This window comes from Fopius arisanus, unplaced genomic scaffold (genome assembly GCF_000806365.1).
Source record: "Fopius arisanus strain USDA-PBARC FA_bdor unplaced genomic scaffold, ASM80636v1 scaffold00039, whole genome shotgun sequence".
NCBI lineage: Eukaryota > Metazoa > Arthropoda > Insecta > Hymenoptera > Braconidae > Fopius > Fopius arisanus.
Window position 1 is genome coordinate 526852 of NW_011887778.1, and position 22832 is coordinate 549683.

The 22832-nt window shown below is 37.3% G+C and overlaps 1 protein-coding gene across 13 annotated transcripts in view; it reads left to right on the plus strand.

Annotated features, from left to right (window-relative positions):
* The window catches only part of fru (fruitless), a 33340-nt gene that overhangs the window by 4408 nt on the left and 6100 nt on the right, over positions 1–22832 (plus strand). For 8 of the 13 annotated variants that reach the window (XM_011304816.1, XM_011304817.1, XM_011304821.1 and 5 more), the window contains exon 4: positions 570–2253. In XM_011304816.1, coding sequence (XP_011303118.1) covers positions 570–1250 — 681 coding nt within the window. In that variant the 3' untranslated portion in view covers positions 1251–2253. The other 5 variants (XM_011304828.1, XM_011304829.1, XM_011304824.1 and 2 more) reach the window with 4 other exon arrangements.

Below are 22832 nucleotides of genomic sequence, written 5' to 3' on the forward strand. Positions count from 1 at the left end.
AGTAGTTAGTTTTGCATGACTCGAAATATCCACATCGTCTTCACCATCCATAATTTCGATCGTCTGGTGACAGACAATTATCCTCAAAGCATTTTCACAAGTCCTCAAAGCCCCCACGACCACATGACGTGATTGTGTAAGCATTCACGGAAGGTTGCGCTACAACAGTCGACCCTGCGACCAGTTTTTCCCCCTTTTTTTTTTGCTAAACATTCAGGCCTAGGTAGGTGTACGAGACAGCGCCACTATCATTTCCCCATCGTCTCCAGTTTCAAAGAGACGAAAAAGAAAAAAACTCCCCCCCGAAAAAAAAAAAACGCTATCTTCCCATTCGATTCATCGCTCATTAACCACTCCCATCGTTCAGGGTGTGAACGATGTCCCGCAATATACTGAGTCGAAACATTGAAAGGAAGGGATTGTTATAAATGTCAAATGATAAAAAGAGAAGAGAGATTGAAAAAAAAGACACGATAAGTGTTGAAGGAAATATTTGAATAAATCGTGAAAGAAAAGACAATTGAGAATGTGTTGAATTAAACACACATCCTTTCCTTCTCTGTTGACAGACTAGTGTGGAGTGGGATGTTCAGGGAGATGGGAAGAATGATGAAACAATGGATGTACAGAGCTTAATGAGACAACCGGAACGTCCAGCAGGCGCGGCTTCTTTTCAAAACAGTCGCGAGAGTACAATCATGGCTGGAGGTTCAATGTCACTCGATATGTCACCGGAGTACTACGACAAGCGTATAAGGCCCATTAAGAATACAATTCAAAAAATTGATTGCAATGCGTATGATAGAGCCTTTAGAATACCAGATAATCCCTATTGCAATCGAAATACCGAGAGTTGTTACAATATTTATAATGACGATAGTACGATTGGATCGAAGTCAATGGGTATTGATGGATTTAGACAGGGAATATCGGTAATACAATCGACATTGTGCGGCAATATACAGCGGCCAATGCAAACGGGTAGGAAGACTGGTAGATTCAAATCATCGTGGCTTGATATTTATCCGTGGCTGCAGTATGATGAGCAATCAAATTTAATGTTCTGTAAATACTGCAGAAAATGGAGTGCCACGGTACCGGAGATACGCACCTCCTTTGCCGCTGGCAATGGAAATTTTCGTCTCGAGATTGTTAATCATCATGATAAATGCAAGGCACACAATATATGTGTCTCCAAAGAGGACGAGACAAAGGGCTGCGGTTATAGTTTTCACTCGGGCCAATCCTAGATATGTGGAATATCATTTTGATGGACCTCTTCTCTTTGATCCTGACAAGTTTACTAAAGGGCTTCTCTGTCTCTCTCTCTTCCTCTCTCTCTGGATACATACCTCCTGTGTCCTCCATCTTGCACGTCTATTTACTAGTTTCATGTTTCCGTGTGTATAAATCGCCTAGTTTGTCGGGATATTGTCTTTCTTGGTGACAATACCGAGAAGTTCAGTTGTGATAAATCCACGTTACAACCGTGCCACTAAAATTTTTATCTTGTCTATTGTCTACTTCACGTAGAGGACATGTTTCTTTACAGTTAATTTTCTTGTTAATAGGGAAGTTAGTAGATGCAGAAGAACTGGTTTTTTGAAAATCAGGGAAACTGTTAATTTTTCCTTATGTAGATAATCCCTTCTTCTTTATTTCTATCTGTTATTGCATTTATGGCTTTTTGTACTTTTTCACGGTTTAAGTTTCAAGTGCAGCTAGTCGATATTTTTTTTTTGTGTTGAGTTGTATTTTTTTTTTGTACAACTCTTGCCTCAGGTAAACTGTGTTCAATGTGTGAGCAATCGAGTACTGTATGTGCCTTAATTTTCAACATGCAAATGATTTATCTCGGATTTAAAATTGAGATTACTTTATAATTTTAGATTTATGATTGTACGGGAAAGTTTAAATTCGAATGATGGGTGCAATATTGAATTAGGAGAGTGAGCGTTTCGGAAGGGTTGACCGAGGAATCGGATGAGGAATTTGCTGAATGATAAAAATTAAGGCCTTGATCAAATCGACATTCAAATACGCGTACGTGAATAAATTACAAAACCTTCGTGTTTTTGTTTTTGTTGCTGATTCGTCATTCGTTTCGGCAAAATTTCCTCACTTCAGTTGCGTTTTGTTTACGCGCCTTTTCGTTTTAAAGACACTCATACAATTTATTCGTCGGCATTTTCGTGCTAAAAAATCCGTTAACGATTTATTTATTTAATAAGAATAAAATAAAATAAATACAAATAGATTTTATTCAATTTCGATTTGAATGAAAACCGAATGAAAAAATTTCCAAAAATGGATAATTAAAATGCACTGTCTCTGAAAATTTCCACCACCAAATTTTTCACCAGTGCATTGATAATATAAATTTTTAAAGAACAACAAATTTATGCAACTGAAAAATCAGTTACTGTCTTTAATATTCAAAGTAAATTTTAATATTTTTTCGTTGAATTTTTATTCTCATGATAATTGAGAAAAACCGTTACCCTGTTAAATTCTAAGACAGAAAAGAAAACTACAAATATATTTCTACCGTTACAGCAGATAATTATTGCACGTTGAAATTGAAAAAGAATACCAAAATATATCAGAAAGAAAAAAATCTATGAAAGATGAATCAAATGTAAGAATACAATGCCAATAAATAATTGATACCTACAAAATTCGAGTGTTGGTTCTTCTCTCAGAGGATAATTGATGTGACCTGTAGTTTCTCACCTATTACTTATTATTTCCCCAGGGTCATCCAATCGGAGTGTTAGCGGAAGATGGTGGACCGGCGGTGGGGCCTCTCAGTGACGGTGTACCAGGAATGGAACCGTCTGAGCACCACAATCCACCTGAAACGGTCGACGGACTTGATGGTAAGACTTTTGAACACTTTCATCCTACCTCTCGTACCTTCTTTTTATTTACCCACTTGGAGAAAACCCTCAAGTTGTACCGAGGAGCTCAAGTGCATTTACCCACAACTATTACAACTAAATAACCCACAAAAGTCATTGCGAGGAGAAACAAAATGCACAATTTACGAGCAGCAATTAACTATACTTGTTACTTCAGATGTAACGGTTATTCCCATAATTCAATAAAAATTATCAGTTAAAGGTTAAATGCGCCTCTGGGTGCCTCGGTAAAATTGAGGAAAATATTGCATGCATGTTTGGAATGACTCCTTGGAAACTGGCGTTTTACGGTCTAGTCTGTACGAGATGAGCATCCCCCCCTCTCACCACCCCAATATCCTCCAACATCCTCCATCCCCCTGCCTCCCACCCTCCACCCTTTCAACAATTTTCCGGAGCGTGTAACCGAGTGTAAATTATTATGAAGAGAAAACCCACCGAGTACTTCCCTTTCTGTACATATGTATCATATTTTCCGTGTATTCATCCGAATTTGATAATCATTGAGATTTCGTGGGGCATAACTAGTCATTTTCTCAAAAATCAGCAAGTTGGAAAAATTTATTGGAAATTCAATGAATTCATTGATTTATTAATGGACTTTGAGTGAGAAATTTTCACACTCGAATGAGATTGACTAGTCACTTCCACGGAGACCATTGATTTCGGTTGTAGGGGATAAATCATGAAGATTCAAATTTCCCCGAAAATTAATTATTTTCCTCGACGTTCATGGAATAATTGAAGAGATATTGACAGATTTATTCGTGAAATAAGGCATTTTTTATTTAGAGTATTAATATTGAGTCAATAATTTTTTAACAATGTACTGAAAAAAGATAATCAACGGAATAATGGGTTTGCCCACTTGGCCCTTATTGTGTGGTGATGGTGTCGCCTGTTCCTTAAATGTTGTAACAATGCCGAAAGAATCTCTCCCTGACTCACAAATTCTCACAAATCTTTACAGACAATGTTAAATATTTCAATTAAACACACGAAGGGAAGCTCTTTAACAATTGTTGGGTGTGAGTGTTAGAGTGTGATTTTTCTGTTAGTATTGTTTTGAAAGCTCGGACACTAGGTTATTGTCTGAATTTTTGGTGCGTTGGGCTGAATGTGCGATGGACTCTACCGAGTGTTATTCTCTTTCTCTTTTTCTCGCCTTATCTAATTGGGCCTCCCTCATTTCTCCTATTTTATTATTTTATCTTTCACCTCGTAAACCGAACTAACGGTTTTTCCAATTGCTGTGCAAATACCAATTATTTACGAGGAATTATTTCTATAAAGTCTTGTCCTGCATGCTCTTCCCCTCTCACCAGAATCCACTCGTTTCAAATTTAAAATCCGATTCCTCCTCGATTCCCTAATCCAATTGATCCTGTCCGCGTCTTTTGCAAATCGCAGCCCGTCGTCTTCTTTTAAGAATTCTTCGGGTTCTCGTGTGATGAATGAGAATGCTGAAAAGGTGTTGAAGCCAAATATCGGGGGAGTGCATTCCCTCGACAAAAAAAAATTTGTCTTCAACGGACTATTGATCCTGTCGATGTCTATCCTTCCCTCCCCAGCAAGCTCTGTGATTTTCCTCTGTTTGAATTGTGATCTTTGGTTTATCATTTTGTATCAATTGGTCTCTTCCTCTCTCTCACGTTGATCTTCGCAAGAATCCGAAGATAAACATGAATATGTAGATGTTATGAAGTAGTACTTTGAGCGTTCGGAGGAGAAAATATGGCGGTTTGAGTTTCCTCGATGCTACAGAGCAAAAAGTGTGATTTCAAAAAAAAAACAACTATCTTCGCACTGTGCTGCATATACTGGATAACTTTCTCATCTATTTATGTTCTATTTTATTTACCTATCTTGGCAACAAACAAGAAGTAGAAGAGTGCAAAACAGTAGATGACTTTTGGGAGTGTGCAACAAGCAAAAAAAAAAGCATAAAGCAAGAAATTTGTGCGAATGAAATTTGATCACTGAAACAATGGGATTATTCCAAATTCCAGGAACAACGGCAACGAAAATTGACAAGGATATTGACTATGAAAATCAGAATAAATTAGACGGACAGCTCGGTGCAGGGGGTTGTAGGCTATGCGGTAAGACCGTTGCCAATATAAAAAAACACATGAAATCACATTTTCCAGACAAGTATCAGTGTCAGATATGCATGATATCATTGACAAGGTCCGACAATCTCAAAAGGCATATCAAACTCAAACACGGAATACGAGAAGGATCGATGATATCTCCTTTTATGCGTATGGAGGCTAAACACTTCCTTGCCAAAACCGACGAGTCGTATCTCACTTAGCCTTGCACCTAATATTTCAAATAAAAAGTGCACACCAACGCACTAAGTCAGTGGAATAAGCAAAATAATAATAATAATAATCGCAAAAACGATCGGAGCTAAATCGCCATTACACTCATGAAATCCTAATCGATTATCGGTACAATTGAATCACACGAATATCAGTGATTGCAATGACAACCAGTGAATAATAACCGAATCTCCGATCGCACTTTGGTATCAAAATCTACCTCCTAATTAAGTTAATCAGTAATCTATTTTCTAAAAATTAGTGCCATTTCAGTAAATCGAGTGCTTAATTTAATTTATTTATTTATTTATACTCTGATATTCGATAATTTAGGATTTAATTTTTAATGTATCAGCCCTTTCTCTGTCTACCACCGGACACCGGATTAACAATGGCCGAGGGATTGAGATTATTTACCCCGGGGTAGACGTACCACCGGCCCACAATTTTCCACAATTCGTTGAGTACAATTTAAACCGACGTACGCAGGTAGATAATACAAAACACCACTCATTTATTCACAAAAATATTAGTCTCTCTCCTCCTCTAGTCTGCATTTCCTTCGGGGTTTGAATCAGTGGAAGATGCGACAAGCATTCGACGAAAGCTCTTCAACTCCACCCAATCCACCCCCACAACAAACCCATAAAATGTGTACGGATGTGATGCAAGTTTCTTCGTACATCTATACCCCCCATCCGTTTCATCTTGTTTAAGTCGTACTCGTATTTCGTTACCTCGTCTCTTGCTCACACCAACATTTCCACTGGCACGAGAAACCGTTGTATCGGTTTTTGCTGACTTGCCTCTTCACTCATCTCTAAATTCTCTCTTTACCATCCCCCGTACCATCCACCATCCTTCACCCAAGTCCCTGAGAAACTCTTGAGTTTCGTTTCACCACAGCTTATCGTATATTTCCGCAATAATATTGTCAACATTTCCCAAGGAAACGCCTTCGTTATGCGAAACGCGCTTTAATATTCACCGCAAATTCCTTATTATTCCACTCGAGCGATTGAAACATTCTCATTCAGATTCGCTTAAAGTGTGAGAAAAAAAAACGAAAAAAGGGGGTGGGAATATCATAGAGTAAAGGCAAGAGAGAGCGAGAGAGAGAGGAAAAAGTATTCAATAGATGCAATCGCCAATTGGTGTGACCGTGCATCTTTATCAAGAATTATCTATCGAAAGAATATTCCATCGCAAATTCCCCAACTACCCAGGGAGCAGAGAAAGTGGCAAATCTGAAACAGAACTAAGAATAATATATTTTTTAAATGCAGTATTATATTTTACCTAAAAGTATATTAATATTTATATCGCGATATGCCCGAAAGGTTGTGAATCAACGAAAAAATACACATTCGAGAAATAATCGGAAAGACTGAAAAAAAGAATAAATAAAAATAATAATAACGAGAAATGTAAAGGATTTCCGGGTCGATGGAGGCTCGAAAATAGTCATGATAAACTAGTCCCCCGAAGGCCACAGGTTGTAATGTAAATCCCAGATTCTTCAGAAGACTTCTCATTTGGGTGCCTTGTTCATGTCTACCAAGAACCACCGAAATACCCCAACATTCCACCGAAATCAGATTGTCAATCGGCAAAGACTCGAATAATTGCCACAGGATGTCAAATCTCCTCCATTTTCCAGGTATTAACTGTATCCTTAATCCATTATCCAATCCTCCGACGACTGGCTGTACCACTCATCCCAGTCTCATCGCCATCCGAAATCCAGCTCTCACGAGTGGTTCCCATAACTGAAAGACAAAAAAAAAATCCCTTCCCCCTCATCACCATAAAAATCACGTCTCACCCTCAATTTCCAAGAATCATTAAATATTCAAATTCCCACAAACCCCCCCCAAAAAAAAAAATGTAAAACACAAGCGATTAGATTTATGTTCTCCCAGCGCTAGTGGCCTGTAGTTATTATCGCGATTACTTTCACCATCTATAATATTATTAACACGACAACATCGATGAGAATGTGTAAAGCACCGGAGGCTTGCCCCTGGTAATTTCCAAAATCACTAGAATCCTCGATATTTATCGAAACATCTGCACCCGCAGAGTGACATTTTTTAAATTAAAAACCGACCAATAATACCAGCTGAAGCCTTCGGTGCTGTTGATAACAACAATGAATGTACTAACGAATTAAGCACGTAAATGACAGGATGAGGAGAGGCCCGAGATAGTTAACATCTTGAATATCTGTATTTATCAAAGGTGAAATAATTGAGCGACAGAGCCGCTGTTACTCGATCAAAGACATATACGAGAGAAGCTTGGAATAATAATGTACAGATGAGTGAGGAAAACCAGAGTGACAGAGAAGACGCGATAGTTATAATAAACCGCAGTTGAATACAAAGGGGGAAGTGCATTGCACAATCATTTGGTTATTATCTAACATTCAAAGTATTACTTTTCAAGAGGCCAAAGACACTATTCACCAGTCTCTCTGGATACCTCGCATAACGTATACATCCCGAGACCGTTAAATAAGCTTCTTACCAACATCTAATCTCACCCTTATTACAGTTGCCTCAGTTCTCTCGATAAGAGGATCAACGCTTCGCGACAAAATCCCGCAAAGAGTTTTCTCATACCCGGAGATGTATCAACTGCTACGGTTTACTGGCTTCTCTGTACCCCTCGTGCCCCCTCCAATACCTCCTGGCTTCTCTCCGTTATTTTCTATCGTCCTCATGATTCACCTTTTTTTTTTAAAAAACCACAGTTCCTGTCCTCTCATCCGGCAACTCAGCCAAGATGAATTTCTCGATCGATCGAACAACGATCGGTTGTCCCGTCAAGCTGGAATAAGTAGCTTTTTAACTTGGGCATTACCGAGTGGTCCACGGGCCCCTCCTCAATTAATCAATGGCAAAACGTCTCACTCATCGATAAACTATTGCGATTTGACTAACAACTTTTTGGCTTAAGAAATTCAATCGGGACTAAATTATTCCCCTTCCCCCTCTATCCCGAGTGTGCGTGTATTTATTTATTTATATTATCTTCTCCCTAATACATCTCGATTGACGATTTGTCATCAGTGGGTGGTTTTCGATTTGATGTCGACAATGAAGAGCAAGAGGTGGAAGAGAGTGGAGAAAAAACTGGAGCATGAAATCACTAGTGGATTACATGTACGATTTTTCCATCCCTTTTGTTATAAATAAGTACCGAGGTACTCGAGTGCCAGCGGTAGACCTAATTAACGCCCGTGCACATCAATTAGTCGTATACTCAGAGGTGAAGTGGCTTGTTTCCCGAAAAAGAGGAATAAATATATATATATCCGTAAGGAACGCCGATTTATCGCATCTCTTGTGTCCTACCGACATTTGGCCAACCCTTCCCCGCTGTCATCCCCCGTTTTATCTCCCCTCGCCTGCATCCACTCGAACCCTCCTCACATTTATATTCTCCCTCCCTTGGCTAATCTCACTCAGTTGTACAATGGTACATAAACCAAGGGCGATCGATATTGATGAGTGGCAAATGCATTTACCCAGGGTGCAATGGCCCACTGGGGGCCCCACCCGGAGGGGAAAAAAAGAGAAAGAGATTTCGCTCCCAAATAGAATCTACCCTCCGGTAGATGCTCCCCTCAACCATTTCATTTTTTTTTTTCTCTCTAACATTTTATGTTTCACGTGGAGAAAAAGTTTCTTGATGCTAGAGAAAAAATGGCTCGACGTTAAAAATGAATTTTCCAGATTCAAGAAATTATTACGGTTTCATCTGGAATTTTTTTTTTAACGTTAAAAAATATATAAGGCTCTACTTCTCACGATTTATCGCTGGGGAATGAATATCGCATTTTTCCTGAATTCGAAAACCTGAAAATCAATTCGAAAAATATTATCCCGGCTGTTGAGATCGGATTGAAGAAATGAAATTAAATAAACCATCGCAACAGCCAGGCAATCGAGTTCTCGAATAAAAAAAAAATTCATTAGCAAGACCCTAAACGATAATAAGTCGATTTATCTCTCCCCCTGACTTCTTTAGGAATATTTCGAGAATAAAGATAGATAGTGAATTTTTCAACTAAAAAATTCAAAAATTTCCTATCTCCCTTGAATTTCGAGATTTTTATTGTGCTCCAGTGAATACACCAGATCGACTTATTATAACTCTAGTCTTCTCTCGTGACCATTTCCCAAATCTCGAAAAAAAAAAAAATCAGAAAACCGCTGAAAAAGAAAATGTTTTCTTTACAATATAAAGAAATATTTTGTCCCCATGATTTTGCTGGCTGTTTCCATCTCGCTCTTTCGCTCCCTCTATCTCTGTTACAGTGTTGGCCACTGGTGTCTCACTGGTGTCACTGAAGACAGAGGGAGTCGACTGTCAAGGTAAAAACAACTTGTCCCAGCTGTCCAGCTGGTTACCACCGCCACCGGAATCATCATCGATGAGACCCAATCGTCCCAGAGTATCAAGGGGCTCGGTTAGAGCAGTGTCCCATAAATACGACATGTTTGTACCATTGGCACACGATAGCATTGGCCATCCACAGATTTACAGATGTCTCCATTGTGGAAAAACGGTGACAAACCGTTGGCACCACAAACGCTCCCACCACTCACAGCAATGCCAATGCCCTTACTGCAATAATATATTTACAAGGAGTGATAATCTCAAGGCGCACATCAGAGCCAAGCACACGATGTGAGATTGTCAGTTGTATCAAAAAATTTTCCGTGAAAAATTCACAGAGGGATGTGGAAAATTGTTTTGAAGAGACCTATGACCGGTGGGGATAGTTCTCCATTCTCCATTCATTTCGTCATTAAATATCCCAGGAACATCTGCTCCATCCCCTTCAGCCCCCTCAGACCCCTCAATCCCCTCAATCCCTTGAATCACCTCAGCCCCTCAGAGGCTGTCTCTTTCACCCTCAATAGAGGGGAAGAAAAAATGTAGGGGAAAGAGGGGATTGTCTGCATGACTCTACTCCCCCCGCCCCGAGGATTACGTCAGTTTTCACATGGAACATTTAGTCTTTGTGCTGTTTACTCCCACTGTTCAATACTCAACACGTGTTGTAGACACGAGAAGTTTTTTTCTTTTCTCTTTTTTTTTCCATCCTTGGGTACACGAGTGTCAACCATTTGACCGTATAAAATGTCGTTTCAAGATTGTTACACGCTCGATTGAGCTGGTATCCGTTTACCTCCCACCTTGTCTCAAAAAATCTCAGCAAAAGGGCACCAACACCTTCGCCTCGTCCTCGGTGATATTTTACCACCGAGTTTATTCCAAAGTGATAGAAAATTTGGGTCGTACCACTCGCCCCTCTGCTCTCTCTTCCTCGAGGTGGATAACCCAGTTGGCTTTTTCATCGCTCTTACAAACTCACTCTCGTCTACTCCACGAGACGGATGTTACTCCTCAACTCGACGCTCAATCCACCCTTCAACAGACTAAAATCATCTTTCAGGAACTCCAGGTTGTGCCTATTCCTCTGGCACTCAATAATTCTTCACTCTATTTATTCCCGAGTAGTTGTATCTCTTATCAACGAAATACAGAGAGTTTCTACAATTTTTCTGGTGGAAAATTGTTGATTCTGTATCAATTCCCGTCGAAGATGGATGAGATCAATTCCTCATGCAAACTGTTACTGGATTGTTGACAAATCATGATAAAACGTGGTAAATCGATATATCCGGTGAATAATTATTCCTGAAATGTCTGGTGAACGTTCATTCCACTCGAACGAAATTCTTCGCTCTACCACATCGCCGGATGAAACATCCCACCTCGTAAATGCCCTAGGCCCAATCCGTTGACATCGATCCCCGGTTGATAATGTGCCAATACGCTTGGGGGAAATTCTCGTCGTCATGGACAACATGTCCAAAATGTAATTTCATAACGCGTGAAACATCCGCCAGTAGCCAAGACCCTTGAGTAACTCATCCCCAGTCCTTCTACCACATTCTCACCTGTTAATTATCGATCATCCCCAGATCCCACGTTTTCCATTATTTTTCCATAATTTTTCCATAATATTTTCATAATTTTTCCATAATCTACAACCCTTCTACCAAAATTATTACAGAAAATAGACTTCAAACCTCTGGCACTCGAGTAAAAAAAAAACTCGTGTCCAGTCTTGAGAATCTCGATAAATAACCACCCACTGTCGATCATTAGTGCCATATTCCTAATTAAAAGAAATCTCCACTTCACATAAAGTACCTTAAATGCTACTTCAGTGAGGGCCTAATTTATTTATCTCGACTAACATTCACTGTTCGTAAAAACATGAGCGTTGAACTGTGTGTTGGAACGATTAATTAACTAGACATTAATCGAGAGAATTAATAGTAATAATATTATTTAGAGGAAAAAGTAAATACTAGGTTTAAGCGTAAATATGTAATATTTTTGTACTTCAATCATATTTTTTGTGGATAAATAAAACAACGATTTACAATCAGAGATGATGCTTGTATAAAATGGGGACAATTGGGCTGTGTGTGATTGTACGAATGGATGGCAATTATTTTTTCTCTTTTCGCTTATTCTTTTCATTAATTTTTTTAACTCTCATTATTCTGCGGTGTTAACGAACCGCAGATGGTGATGTCTTGTTTACGTGATTTTCATTAATCAATTTGTCCCGGGATATTTCTTCTGGTCTTTTACCTCAGCTCTCTCACGTTTCGTCTCCACGTCCTGCATCCCCATCGAATATCCCATCGCTGCCTCTAATTAATGCCACGCTACTTACACCTCGTCCTTAATAATTAATCAGTGGTAATTCACACTTCTGGAGATTAATGTCTAACCGATAGAGAAGACTGTACCACAGGGATGAATAAACGGTCTATAAAGTGGCAGATGAATTGGTACTCTGTAAATAAATAAATAATATTCGACGTGTGTCATGTTGTTGAGTTGTCAGGCTTCTCAGTAGATTCTGCACTGAGGGAGAAATTCATTTCCTCTGAGTCTGTCTCAATCATTTCATTTTGGATAAAAAAGAAAATTGCTCTCAGTGCAGTCCCTTTGCGGTATCTCTTGAGATAACGGTTATCAGTATCAATAAACGAATCATCGACCTCAAGACTAAAATTGTCGGTTTAAAAGCCGTAAAGAAAGCCCAATGGCCTGAGCAACTTGACAATTTGGCACAACGCCGATCGCCGAGTGTACAGCATCCTGGGGTTATTCGGAAGCCATGAAAAATAAATAGGAAAAAATAATAATAAATCCTGTACAGGCATAAAACGGGTGACAGAATAAACCAGAGAGAAATAAACTGAAATAAGGGCAGCCAGGATTTGGCTTTTTCGCACAAAAACACACACTCGCTGCTGTACAAAAAATTTCGCACACATACATGCTACACCGGTGCAAGGAATGCGATAGAACTGGGACCTTGAGAAACCTTTCAGTAACTTCTTTAACGCGGGATTCTCAGGGGATTAAGAAAACATATTGTTTAAACAAATCGGTAGTTTAGTGGGAGACCCGAGGACGAGGCGCTAACAAAAAATTATTCAGAGAGAAAAAGTTTCTTAATCCTGGAAACAGCTGTGCCATTGGTTAATAAAGGAAGCCTATAAATTTCAAAAAAATAGACTAAATCTTCTAGAATCAAGAAACTTGTTTTCTCAAATTCTAAAACCCGGGTGGTAAAGATTAAAAAAATAAGTGTGACTTAAGGAGTTACTGCCGATATCTTCTCATTCCTCAATTATTTTCCAAATTTCTGATTTCTGATTTCCAATTTTCAATTTCAAACGCTTGATAAAATTCACGTGAACGAATAAAAAATTTCCAATTTCGTTAAGATCTCCAAAAAGATGAACGGACAACTCGAATAATTTGTGAATAATTAAATAACGGTAAAACCACGTCAACCTGACACAGGGTTTCCCATAAATTTACATAAATAAAAAAAAGGTGAACAATGATGAGATATGGGCAATATAAATGCTTGAGGCACTCGTAAGACAATGGTATAGTGAGAATTTTGAATAGATTTGAGAATTTTTGAGAAGAGTTGTAATGGGAATGATGGGAATAATCGGAGACCATCCCCCGGGTCTCCCCCTGGGTCTCCTCCTGGGTCTCCCCCGGGTCTCCCCCGAATTAGGGCTATCGGGCAGCAACAGTGACTTGTCTTGTGTTGATGTTGCAGGTTCAAGAGCCTGGCACATGCGGCTGACCTTTGACCGGGTGCCAGGCGGCTGCAACCTTCACAGGTGCAAGCTGTGCGGCAAGATCGTGACGCACATCAGGAACCACTACCACGTCCACTTCCCCGGCAGGTTTGAGTGTCCTCTCTGTCACGCCACGTACACTCGTAGTGACAATCTGCGCACGCACTTTAAATTCAAACATCCCGAATCAAGGAAAATTGATTTAAATGATTTTGTTGCAAGCTCATTGGGATTATCAGCTACAAACAATGACACTATGAATACATTGTCATAGAGTGAATTATCGTGCGTGCGCGGTGCGCGCGTACGACAATGCGACGACAGCTACTACGTTCAACGATTACAACATACGTCGCGAACAAACGTGCCGTCACTAATACGTGAGATAGAGCATTATCATCCACCATCAATTCTCAAGTTCTCGCTCATGCCTAAGATACCATCACCCACTGATAAATCACAGCGCAGAGTGCGTTTTCAACTATGAAATTTGCGGTATTTTTAAAATCGCAATTTGCATCATCGAAAGGGCACTTTACGATTTGATTATTCCGTGTGCACGTTTTTACATTGTTCAATCACAGTTTTTTTTTTTCCTTTTTTTTTTCTCCGAACACCAAATCTTGTAGGTTCTACGCTTAACGATTTAACTATGAGAGGAGTAATATGAAAAATAACGAAAGCATTAGTGATTTTTAAGAGTGAGTGGGGAGGAAAAATTATGATTAATATTTTAATTATTCATTAACTGATTATGATTTTTATGGGAGGAGGATTTAATGACGGTGAGGGTGCGAGTGAAAAATCTTCTAACACTATTATAAAATTCTAATAATTATATTGTTAAACGATTTGTGGTGGGCGATAGGTCAACGCGAACACATCGAACAGCAACACCTACAGTCAACAGGTTTTTAATAATAAATCATGTACATTTAGGTACATGATGACAAATTCAACACAACACATCTCCAAGTGTCCTATTTTCGGATTTTGATGGGTGCAGCTTTATTTTTCACTATTTAAAAGTATATATAAACGAAAGGGATAACTGAAAGAACTATATTATATATTAAGGAATGAGTCGTTGGATAATGAGGGCATCGCGTGCAATTTTTGGAATAAATGCCACAATAAACACGATGATAGGAATCTTATTTAAGTTTTTAAGTAAAACTAAAAGACAAAAAGATGAAACTATTATTGAAGAAATAAAAAAACTCATGCGAAACACAAATGGGAGCAAATGTGGTGCCAATTCCTCCCGTAGATATCTGCCGGAACGGCGTGTTGGGCAGATGGCAGCCGATTAAATACTATTATAAAGATTAAACCCTAATTAAATCATTAACAATAATTAATTAATGCTAAATGAGATAAAAAGTGAATTAATGCCGAAGTCGATTGCGCAGGGTGAGTCGTAATAGTTGTTGAAAGTTTTATAGTTGGACTTCATATTAGATTGTAAATTGTAACTAATCGTTTTATCATATGTGACGGTTGGATGAGGGAGGGGGGTATCTATTAAATATAAAGAGCAGGGAGGGGGGTTCAATAGTTATATTTAATACCACTCTTAACAATTAAAGGAAATTTCAGCTCAAGAGTTGTTGCACGCACACTCGCATGTATCTTAACCGACATTGTGACGCCACTTACAGATAACCACGTGACAGTTGGACTAAATTTTTTAATGAAGAAGAAAATTTAAACAAAAAAACAACAGATATTCATCAGCATTACACTCCTACGGTCGGACAACAACGAATAAATATTATTTCAGTCCTATGCATCCAGCTATTTCGATGGAATAAATCATAAGGTGAATTACAGTAGATGATTCATCATTACTTAATGAAAACACATGCGCTTTGCAGTTCTAATATGAATTTTTAACTATAATACACTTGTTGTGAACATCTGGAATACAGAGTCTATGATAAACATTGATAGGATCACTGCAGACATGTTAAAATGCAGCAAATGAATAATCAGTGGAAGTTGCAGATGACATTCCACGAATTCGGGACTTAAAGTGCATAGGCAAACAAAATAAGATTCATTTTTTTTTTGTTCTATTGTATTTGATTTATAACTATATTTTATACTTTATGATAATCTACCCGTTATTACTCTACCATTGGTTAACAAATATATAGTTTATTCATCGAGGCAGTTAATTGCCTCAAAGGGATGATGATACCAATGCATCGTTGCACATTTGATTATAACTTTATTTAATTGGTTAGGGTGCAATACCGTTTTCAGTTATTTTCTCTTCTTTTATGAGAAATCATCATTATTATTTTATTTTATTTCTGTTCATTTGATTCTACTATTCTATTTTGTGGTTAAATATCCGCGAGGCTCAGCCAATAACGACCTACAGAAATATATTAATATATTGAAGAAGTTTATTAATTTAAAAGTGTTGGATAAACGGAATAAAAGGGATTACGTGATAACAAAAACAGGTGAAATAAATAGAAGTTATGGTGAGAACAAGTGAGCAGGCTGGTATAAATAATAATTAAGGAGTACGAGTCCACTTTATAGTAAAAACTATTCTTATGAGCCAAACCGCTGAATCGTTGTGATCATTATGATATTACCGTCGATCTATCTCTCTCTTTTTTTTGTTATTGGGATGGTTTAAAAAACTACATGTTAAAATACAAGAAAAAAAATATATATATATATACTTACCGTATATGAATTCATGGGGGCACTTTGCATGGTTGAGGCTTAAAAAGAACGAAAAATGATGAAAAAAAAAACACAAAAATATTGAACACAATACATTTAATTTAATATATAACCCAGAATATTAATATATTACACAGATTAATGATGAATAATATATTGGATAATTTATTATATTTTGTTTGTTTTTCCGTTTTATGATTTTATATTATGTATACAATTTATGTTGGTTACTGTTTCAAAGTGACGTGTGAGACATTACAAGATTGTGGAGAGACAGAACAGCTTTATTATTTATTTGTAAACGCAAGGATAACATTTATTTTGGTTTAACAGCATCAGTGGACCCAAATTTCCTCCATTAATTCTCGCCACGAAGAATTAATTAATTAATTAATTCTGTACGGTATTTTCCCCCTTATCCCATACAATCCCATAATTTCTGTCTTTCTCATCTCATTCGATTGATCTTTGGGATTTGAATTATTGTTGCAATAGTCAGTGCTCAATGAGTGCTCTCCAAAGTGTCAATTGCCGATTTAAATTTTTCCGAAGTGTTATTTGATTATTCGAAAATAGATGTCAAGTCTCCAGGACTTGGTCAGAACGATAGCCAATTACTTGCGTCCACTTTTCTCTCCCTGTTCCCCTCGACAGTTTAAAATGCCACTGGAATTGCTCGTTTTCACAAATCGCTATTGGTCGGTTGAAACCGCTGATACGACCGCAGCCCTCACACACAGACCAAAATGTCGTGCTCACGTACAGACAGTTGGAAGGGGATAGATACAAGCCGATAATGACCGGTGCCCTTTGATCCCCAGGGATAATCAACTTCTCTAGACTCTCGTGATATTCTAATTGCTATTGCATGCACCATCTGAGGGTCGGAAAATTGTTTGAATTGATGAATTGGAAAATTGCCGATTCTGGATGAATAACATTTGTCTAAACGCAAACAATTAATATCGGCAATTTTTCAAATCATCTCTGAAAATTTAAACAAAAAAATTGAATATCCACCGGACGAATTGATTGTCCACTCCAAAATATAAGAGAATTTAATAAAAATTCATTATATTCAAATATTTTTTAGTCGAAATTGTAAGAATACTTTTCTACCACTATATTCCACATTCGCCCACTCGAATCAATAATTCTAGATAACCAAACAATTGCATCGGAAATTGAATCATTAATCATCCCTCGTACTCTCAAAATCCTTACAATTTTTCAACGCACGTCGGAAGCTCCAGAGCCCGCAAATGAAAGGGCCGGCCAAAACGACGATTTATTCCTTTTTTCGATGGAGAGTCATCCGAAAGAAAGAGAGAAATACTCGGCACGCGTATATCACCCGAAGTACTAATGAAAAATGACAAACGGCCTGGACCAACAACAAATATTAAAAAAAAAAAAAACCAGAAGCATGACGTTCACGAGACAGACCCAAGACTTAACTGGACGGACAGACGACACTATCAGGCTAAATCGACCCCTTCAACTGATTTTTTTTAACAAAAAAAAAAGACCCACGAGATGCTGAAGAAACCATGAATTTACTACTTATTAAACTAATCTCGTAATCTGCTGCTAATAACTATTACCTAATACTATCTCCGCTGCTGCATCTAACTACTATGAATACTTGAAAAACTTAATACTTTAACGATAATAGGTATTTATATATTTACAAAACGCGTGGTGTGGAGTGAAACATTGTGATATAATAGATTGGTGCTAACACCTTATTGAAATTGAGATGAATTTAATGGATGAGGGGAGGATTAGAAAATAGCAGTGAAATTTCTGCGATAATTGCGGTTTAAATCAGGTGATTGGATGAATTTGAGGGGTTGTCATTCAACGGGTGTTACAAGTTTTCCTCAGCATCGATTGGAGAATTGCGGTTACTAAGTTGAAACGGAGTTTCGCATAAAGGGAAGTGAAAACGAGCCCAACAGGCGATGAAGGGAGTTTAACTGGGTTTTAAGTTTCAAGGGGTGAGGGGTAGGTGAAGCAGATTCAGTGGAATGCTCGTGTCAGCTCTTGAAAATGTTTGGCGTGTGATTTCCATCGACCTCGAGTTGATGAAGTTATACTTCAACGAGTTTCATTGACATTTCTTAAAAGTACTGTCATTTCAGGATCACACGGGTGCATAAATTTCGGCTAGATCTGCGGGGGAATCTCTCAGTGGCACAAAATTCACTTGTCATTTCGTGGAACAACAAGTAGATTCTTGTTTGAGAGTCTTTCCATCCCTCATTTTACCCTGCATGCCCCAATAAATATAAATATTTCCTCCTAAAATCAATTGCTCTTTATCAATTAATTTGGAAAATTGGCAATTTTCAAAATTCAACTGCGAACTCTCGATTCTGAAATTCCCTGATATTTTCCGCCCGGTAATATTCCCCGGGAAGATTCTCAAACCCCAGATGGATTTCATTTTTATTACATAATTAAAAAACGGAGCAGAGAATAATAAAAGTCAGGACTGAGGGAGATATCGCAGCACAAAGCGATGAAAGAAAACTATGGCTGTGCAAGAGAACATTAATGAATGTAGTTAAACTGCAAAAGGGAGAATGAAAAACTAAAGAAAAAAAAAATTAGGAATAGATGTTACCTAGGACAATTAGATTTAGTTGACTAGGTTTTAGCTGTGAGCCCCGTGGAGTGACAACCCAGAAAACTAAAAATTACTAACTAATTAGGAAAAAGAAAAAAAAAACGAAAGAGAAAACACCAGATCAATGAGGTGAGGGAAATTTACCAACAAGAAAAAATTAACAATTAATATCTCTTTATAATAATATATACAAATTATGGAATAATAATTGCGGATATATATGTATATAAATTAAACCAACGTATATACAAATATGTATATAAACTACCTTCGAAATATTGTGTATATACATATATTATTCGACCCGTGAATATATAAATTATATATAAATTTTGTTATATCATTTTTTTCCGGGAGGGGGGAGTGGTGCGGTTCATGACCGTTGATAATTGTAATCGTACGGGATTATTCCTACGAAGAAATTAGTGTGTTCTATTCGAAATTTTTAATAAAGCAAATGAGTTTAAAAGTATATATATGATATATAAATGAATGAGATGGATTATTAATTATTAATGAGGAGTGGCGAGTAATTTTGTCAAGAAATATGAAGTCGGTGTGACGATCAGACTGAAGTTGTGATTTACCACGTGGCGTTGATGACTCTCAATTTTTTTTTTATTATTTTCACCTGCACGGGGATAACATTTTTTGTCGAAAAAAAATTGTGAGGCTGAAGAACACTTCCTTTCAATTCCCTAGGCATCACGATTATTTTTCAGTCTTTTTTTACGGCAAATTCATTCCGCAGAAATCACTCTTATTTACTATTTTCATATTCACGATTGCATCGTGTAAAATGGAGTTGACACAAGAGAAAATGCAATTTCAACTCTCCACCCTTCGAGCAGAACAGATAAAAAAGTTTCTTGATATTAGAAATAAATTTCTCAATATTATACAGAAAAATTATTTTCTTGAATCCAGAATTCGTTTCCAATATCAAGAAATTATTTTCCTGCGAGGAAAATCCATTTCTCCGCAAATACTGAACCCACAAATTTTAATAATTATATTTGCAGCTGTCATTTAGATTATCCCTGTGAAATTTTCATCTCAGTCGATTCAGAGAATTTTCTGGTTCCCGTAACTGAAGAATTTTATCAAAAATATTCTCGTCAATTCATCAATAATAATGTAAACTCGAATCCTTTGATCTTCATTGGCATGCAAATGCATGAGAGAATCATCGACGCCAGTGTCGCATTAATAGTCCATGTGAGAACGTTAATGGTACCGTAATAATCGTAAATTGATTATTTCGATTACCTCGAATAATGAGAGATATATTTTATGTCATTTTATCCGTGATATACCCATTCTTTATACCTCCGTACACGTTTAAATATTTTCTCCGTTCATCGCAGTGACAATTGCCACAGTGATTGAAATAATGAAAGTAATTATTTGTACTCATGAGTTAGATTGTGACAACGCAGGCTGTCGTCCTCGCCTTCCGTTTCTGCGAATGTCGTTTTGTGAATTGAATTCAGTTGTCGACAGAATCCTATGATTAATCATCCATTGGAACGTGTCTTCTGGTATGTTCTGATAATTTCACATAAGTTCCATTGAGCATCGTTCACTATCACTACTGAAATCAATTTTTTTTAGCGCACAGAGAAAAAAAGTCATGATTCTAGAGAATATTTTCATGAATGCAGAGACTTGTTTTCTAACTCGGTGAAATTTTATTCTGACATCCGTTGATTGTACCTCTTCCTTGCAGTCTCATTGCCTCTATTATTTCTCTCGCCATTCTCCCACGAAAAAAAGAAAAAACAAATGTACACATAATATTATGGACGGGGTGGGGGGCATATTTCCACGTTTTCTCCGTTTCAACATTTGTCTCAGTCTCAAGGGTAAAAAGTAATATATTTCGATGATACAGTTACTTACCAGACGGATGTCGTGGAAACCGTACGTGCAAACTCAAAATTTCGAGGATTATCTCAAGTCCTGTCTTCTGTACAATCTCCAAGTGTCAAATAAAATCTGTCATTTCTCGTTGCGGTCTCCACACACCCACTGCGGCACTAAACATAAAATAATTAAATTCTTTTCCAACTGCTGAATAAAGTGGAGTGAAAAAAAGAGAACACCTGTGAATTTATACCGCAGTTGAATTTCCAATAGCCAAAATCCTATCTCACTATATAAAAATTTGAATGGAGCAAGATATGTAATAAATAATTGATTAATCTTGTTACCATAACTAACTGTGGAGGATTTTTTTTTTGTCACAAGTAACTCGTGGCCACGTGCACCGATTCCCTGTGTCGTCGTGACAAAATAAATTATTCTTATTTTTTTTATGAAAAAACCCCAGACGAAGAATGAACTTCGATGAAAAAGTAATGTAATAACGAGACCGACGACGCAGCGAATTGTCCCGGCCAACTTTATTATTGAAGGAAAAGAGAGAAAACTGAGTAACAAAAAAAAAACAACAAATAACTAAAAATAGGTGAAAGAATTGTATAATCTCTTGGCTCGAAACGTACAATAGGCACATAAAGTAACTTTTCTGACCATGCAGATTATCGATCAACTGAAAACCAAGTTTCCAATGAAATAAATGAAACTGAAACTAAATATTATTAATTAACTACATCAAGGGAAACTAAAGATTAAGAGTTAACATATAAAAAAATCCGATTTTATTACGACGAAAGAAACAAAAAACCCACAAATGTTTTAAATAAACAAAAAAAAAAACGTTATTCTTATTACCTTATCATTACCGCAGTTTATCTTACTATTATGGATTATTCTAACAATGAAAGAAAAGCAAATATTTATGTTACATTGCATTACTATAAACATTTTAATTATAATGTAGATAATACGGATGACGATAATATAAAAAAAAAACAACAAAAAAGGATTTAATCACATGTGCATTTAATGTATTTCATACTAATTTTTTGATTAAACATAATTGTGTGTTAACCGATCGTACAAATTTATTTTATTTTTCCAGATCATCTAGAGATAAGTCTTTAATTGAGTAATTATGGTATATTGTTATTGTATTATTATGAGATGATTGTGACAAAGAGGGAATTTAAAGTGAGGTTTTCAAGAAATAGGGGAAAGGAGGTATCTCACCTGGTTAACACCCAAACTGAGGATCAAAATCTCGTTACAGTCGAGTTACTCGAGATAATCGTTAGCAACAAGTGGCAAACTCCCACTCCATCTTCCCCATCGGGTTGCACCGCGTGTTAGCAGCCAACGACTTGGATTAGACAGGCCATGTCTGCCAGCACTCGGATCGAACTTTACCCCTATTCCGAGTTTGCACTAGTGCCTGTGGATGAGTTCTCAAGACACCCTCAACACACTCCACATCCTTAAGACGTTAAACACACAGCCCTCCAGCCCCAAGTCACATCCACCCCCTCGATATCATCCCCTGGAGTTGATCGCCAACCGATTATCTTTCTTTCCTCGTTTTTGTAGACTTCACGGGATTTTTAAATTTTGTCAAATTTCGGTTTTATTCGTTCACGGGGGCTCGAGTGTGTGAGAGTGAGTGATAAATATTCAGAGTAGATTTAGGTGTGAAATATTTCATCTTGCAGTTGAAATATTTCTAATGTCTGGAGGATCGATTTTTTAAGTCTGCAGTGATTTCGATGGGATTGTGAAATTTCGATGGCGAATTTTATTTCGCAAGTAATTACATGGAGAGAAGAATTTTTTTCAGTCAATACCGTATGATCTGCCTTGAAGTTCAAAATTCATGGATTATCTCATCCAATAAAAATAATATAAATATAATACAATCTGGTATTGACCCATAATTTTCCATAAATAAAACGAATGTTAATTTTAATTATTCTCTCCAAGTACTCAACCAAAACTGCCGATCAACACCTAAAACTGTCAAACTCACGCCGACCACTATCTTCTAAAAAAAAACTAGCCGAGCAATCCTCCCCTAAAATCCAAAAAAAAAAGGCAAACAAAAAATCAAATAAAAATCCCAAGGATTTGAACGATGCATCGAGAGATCCCACGATCGATCGTG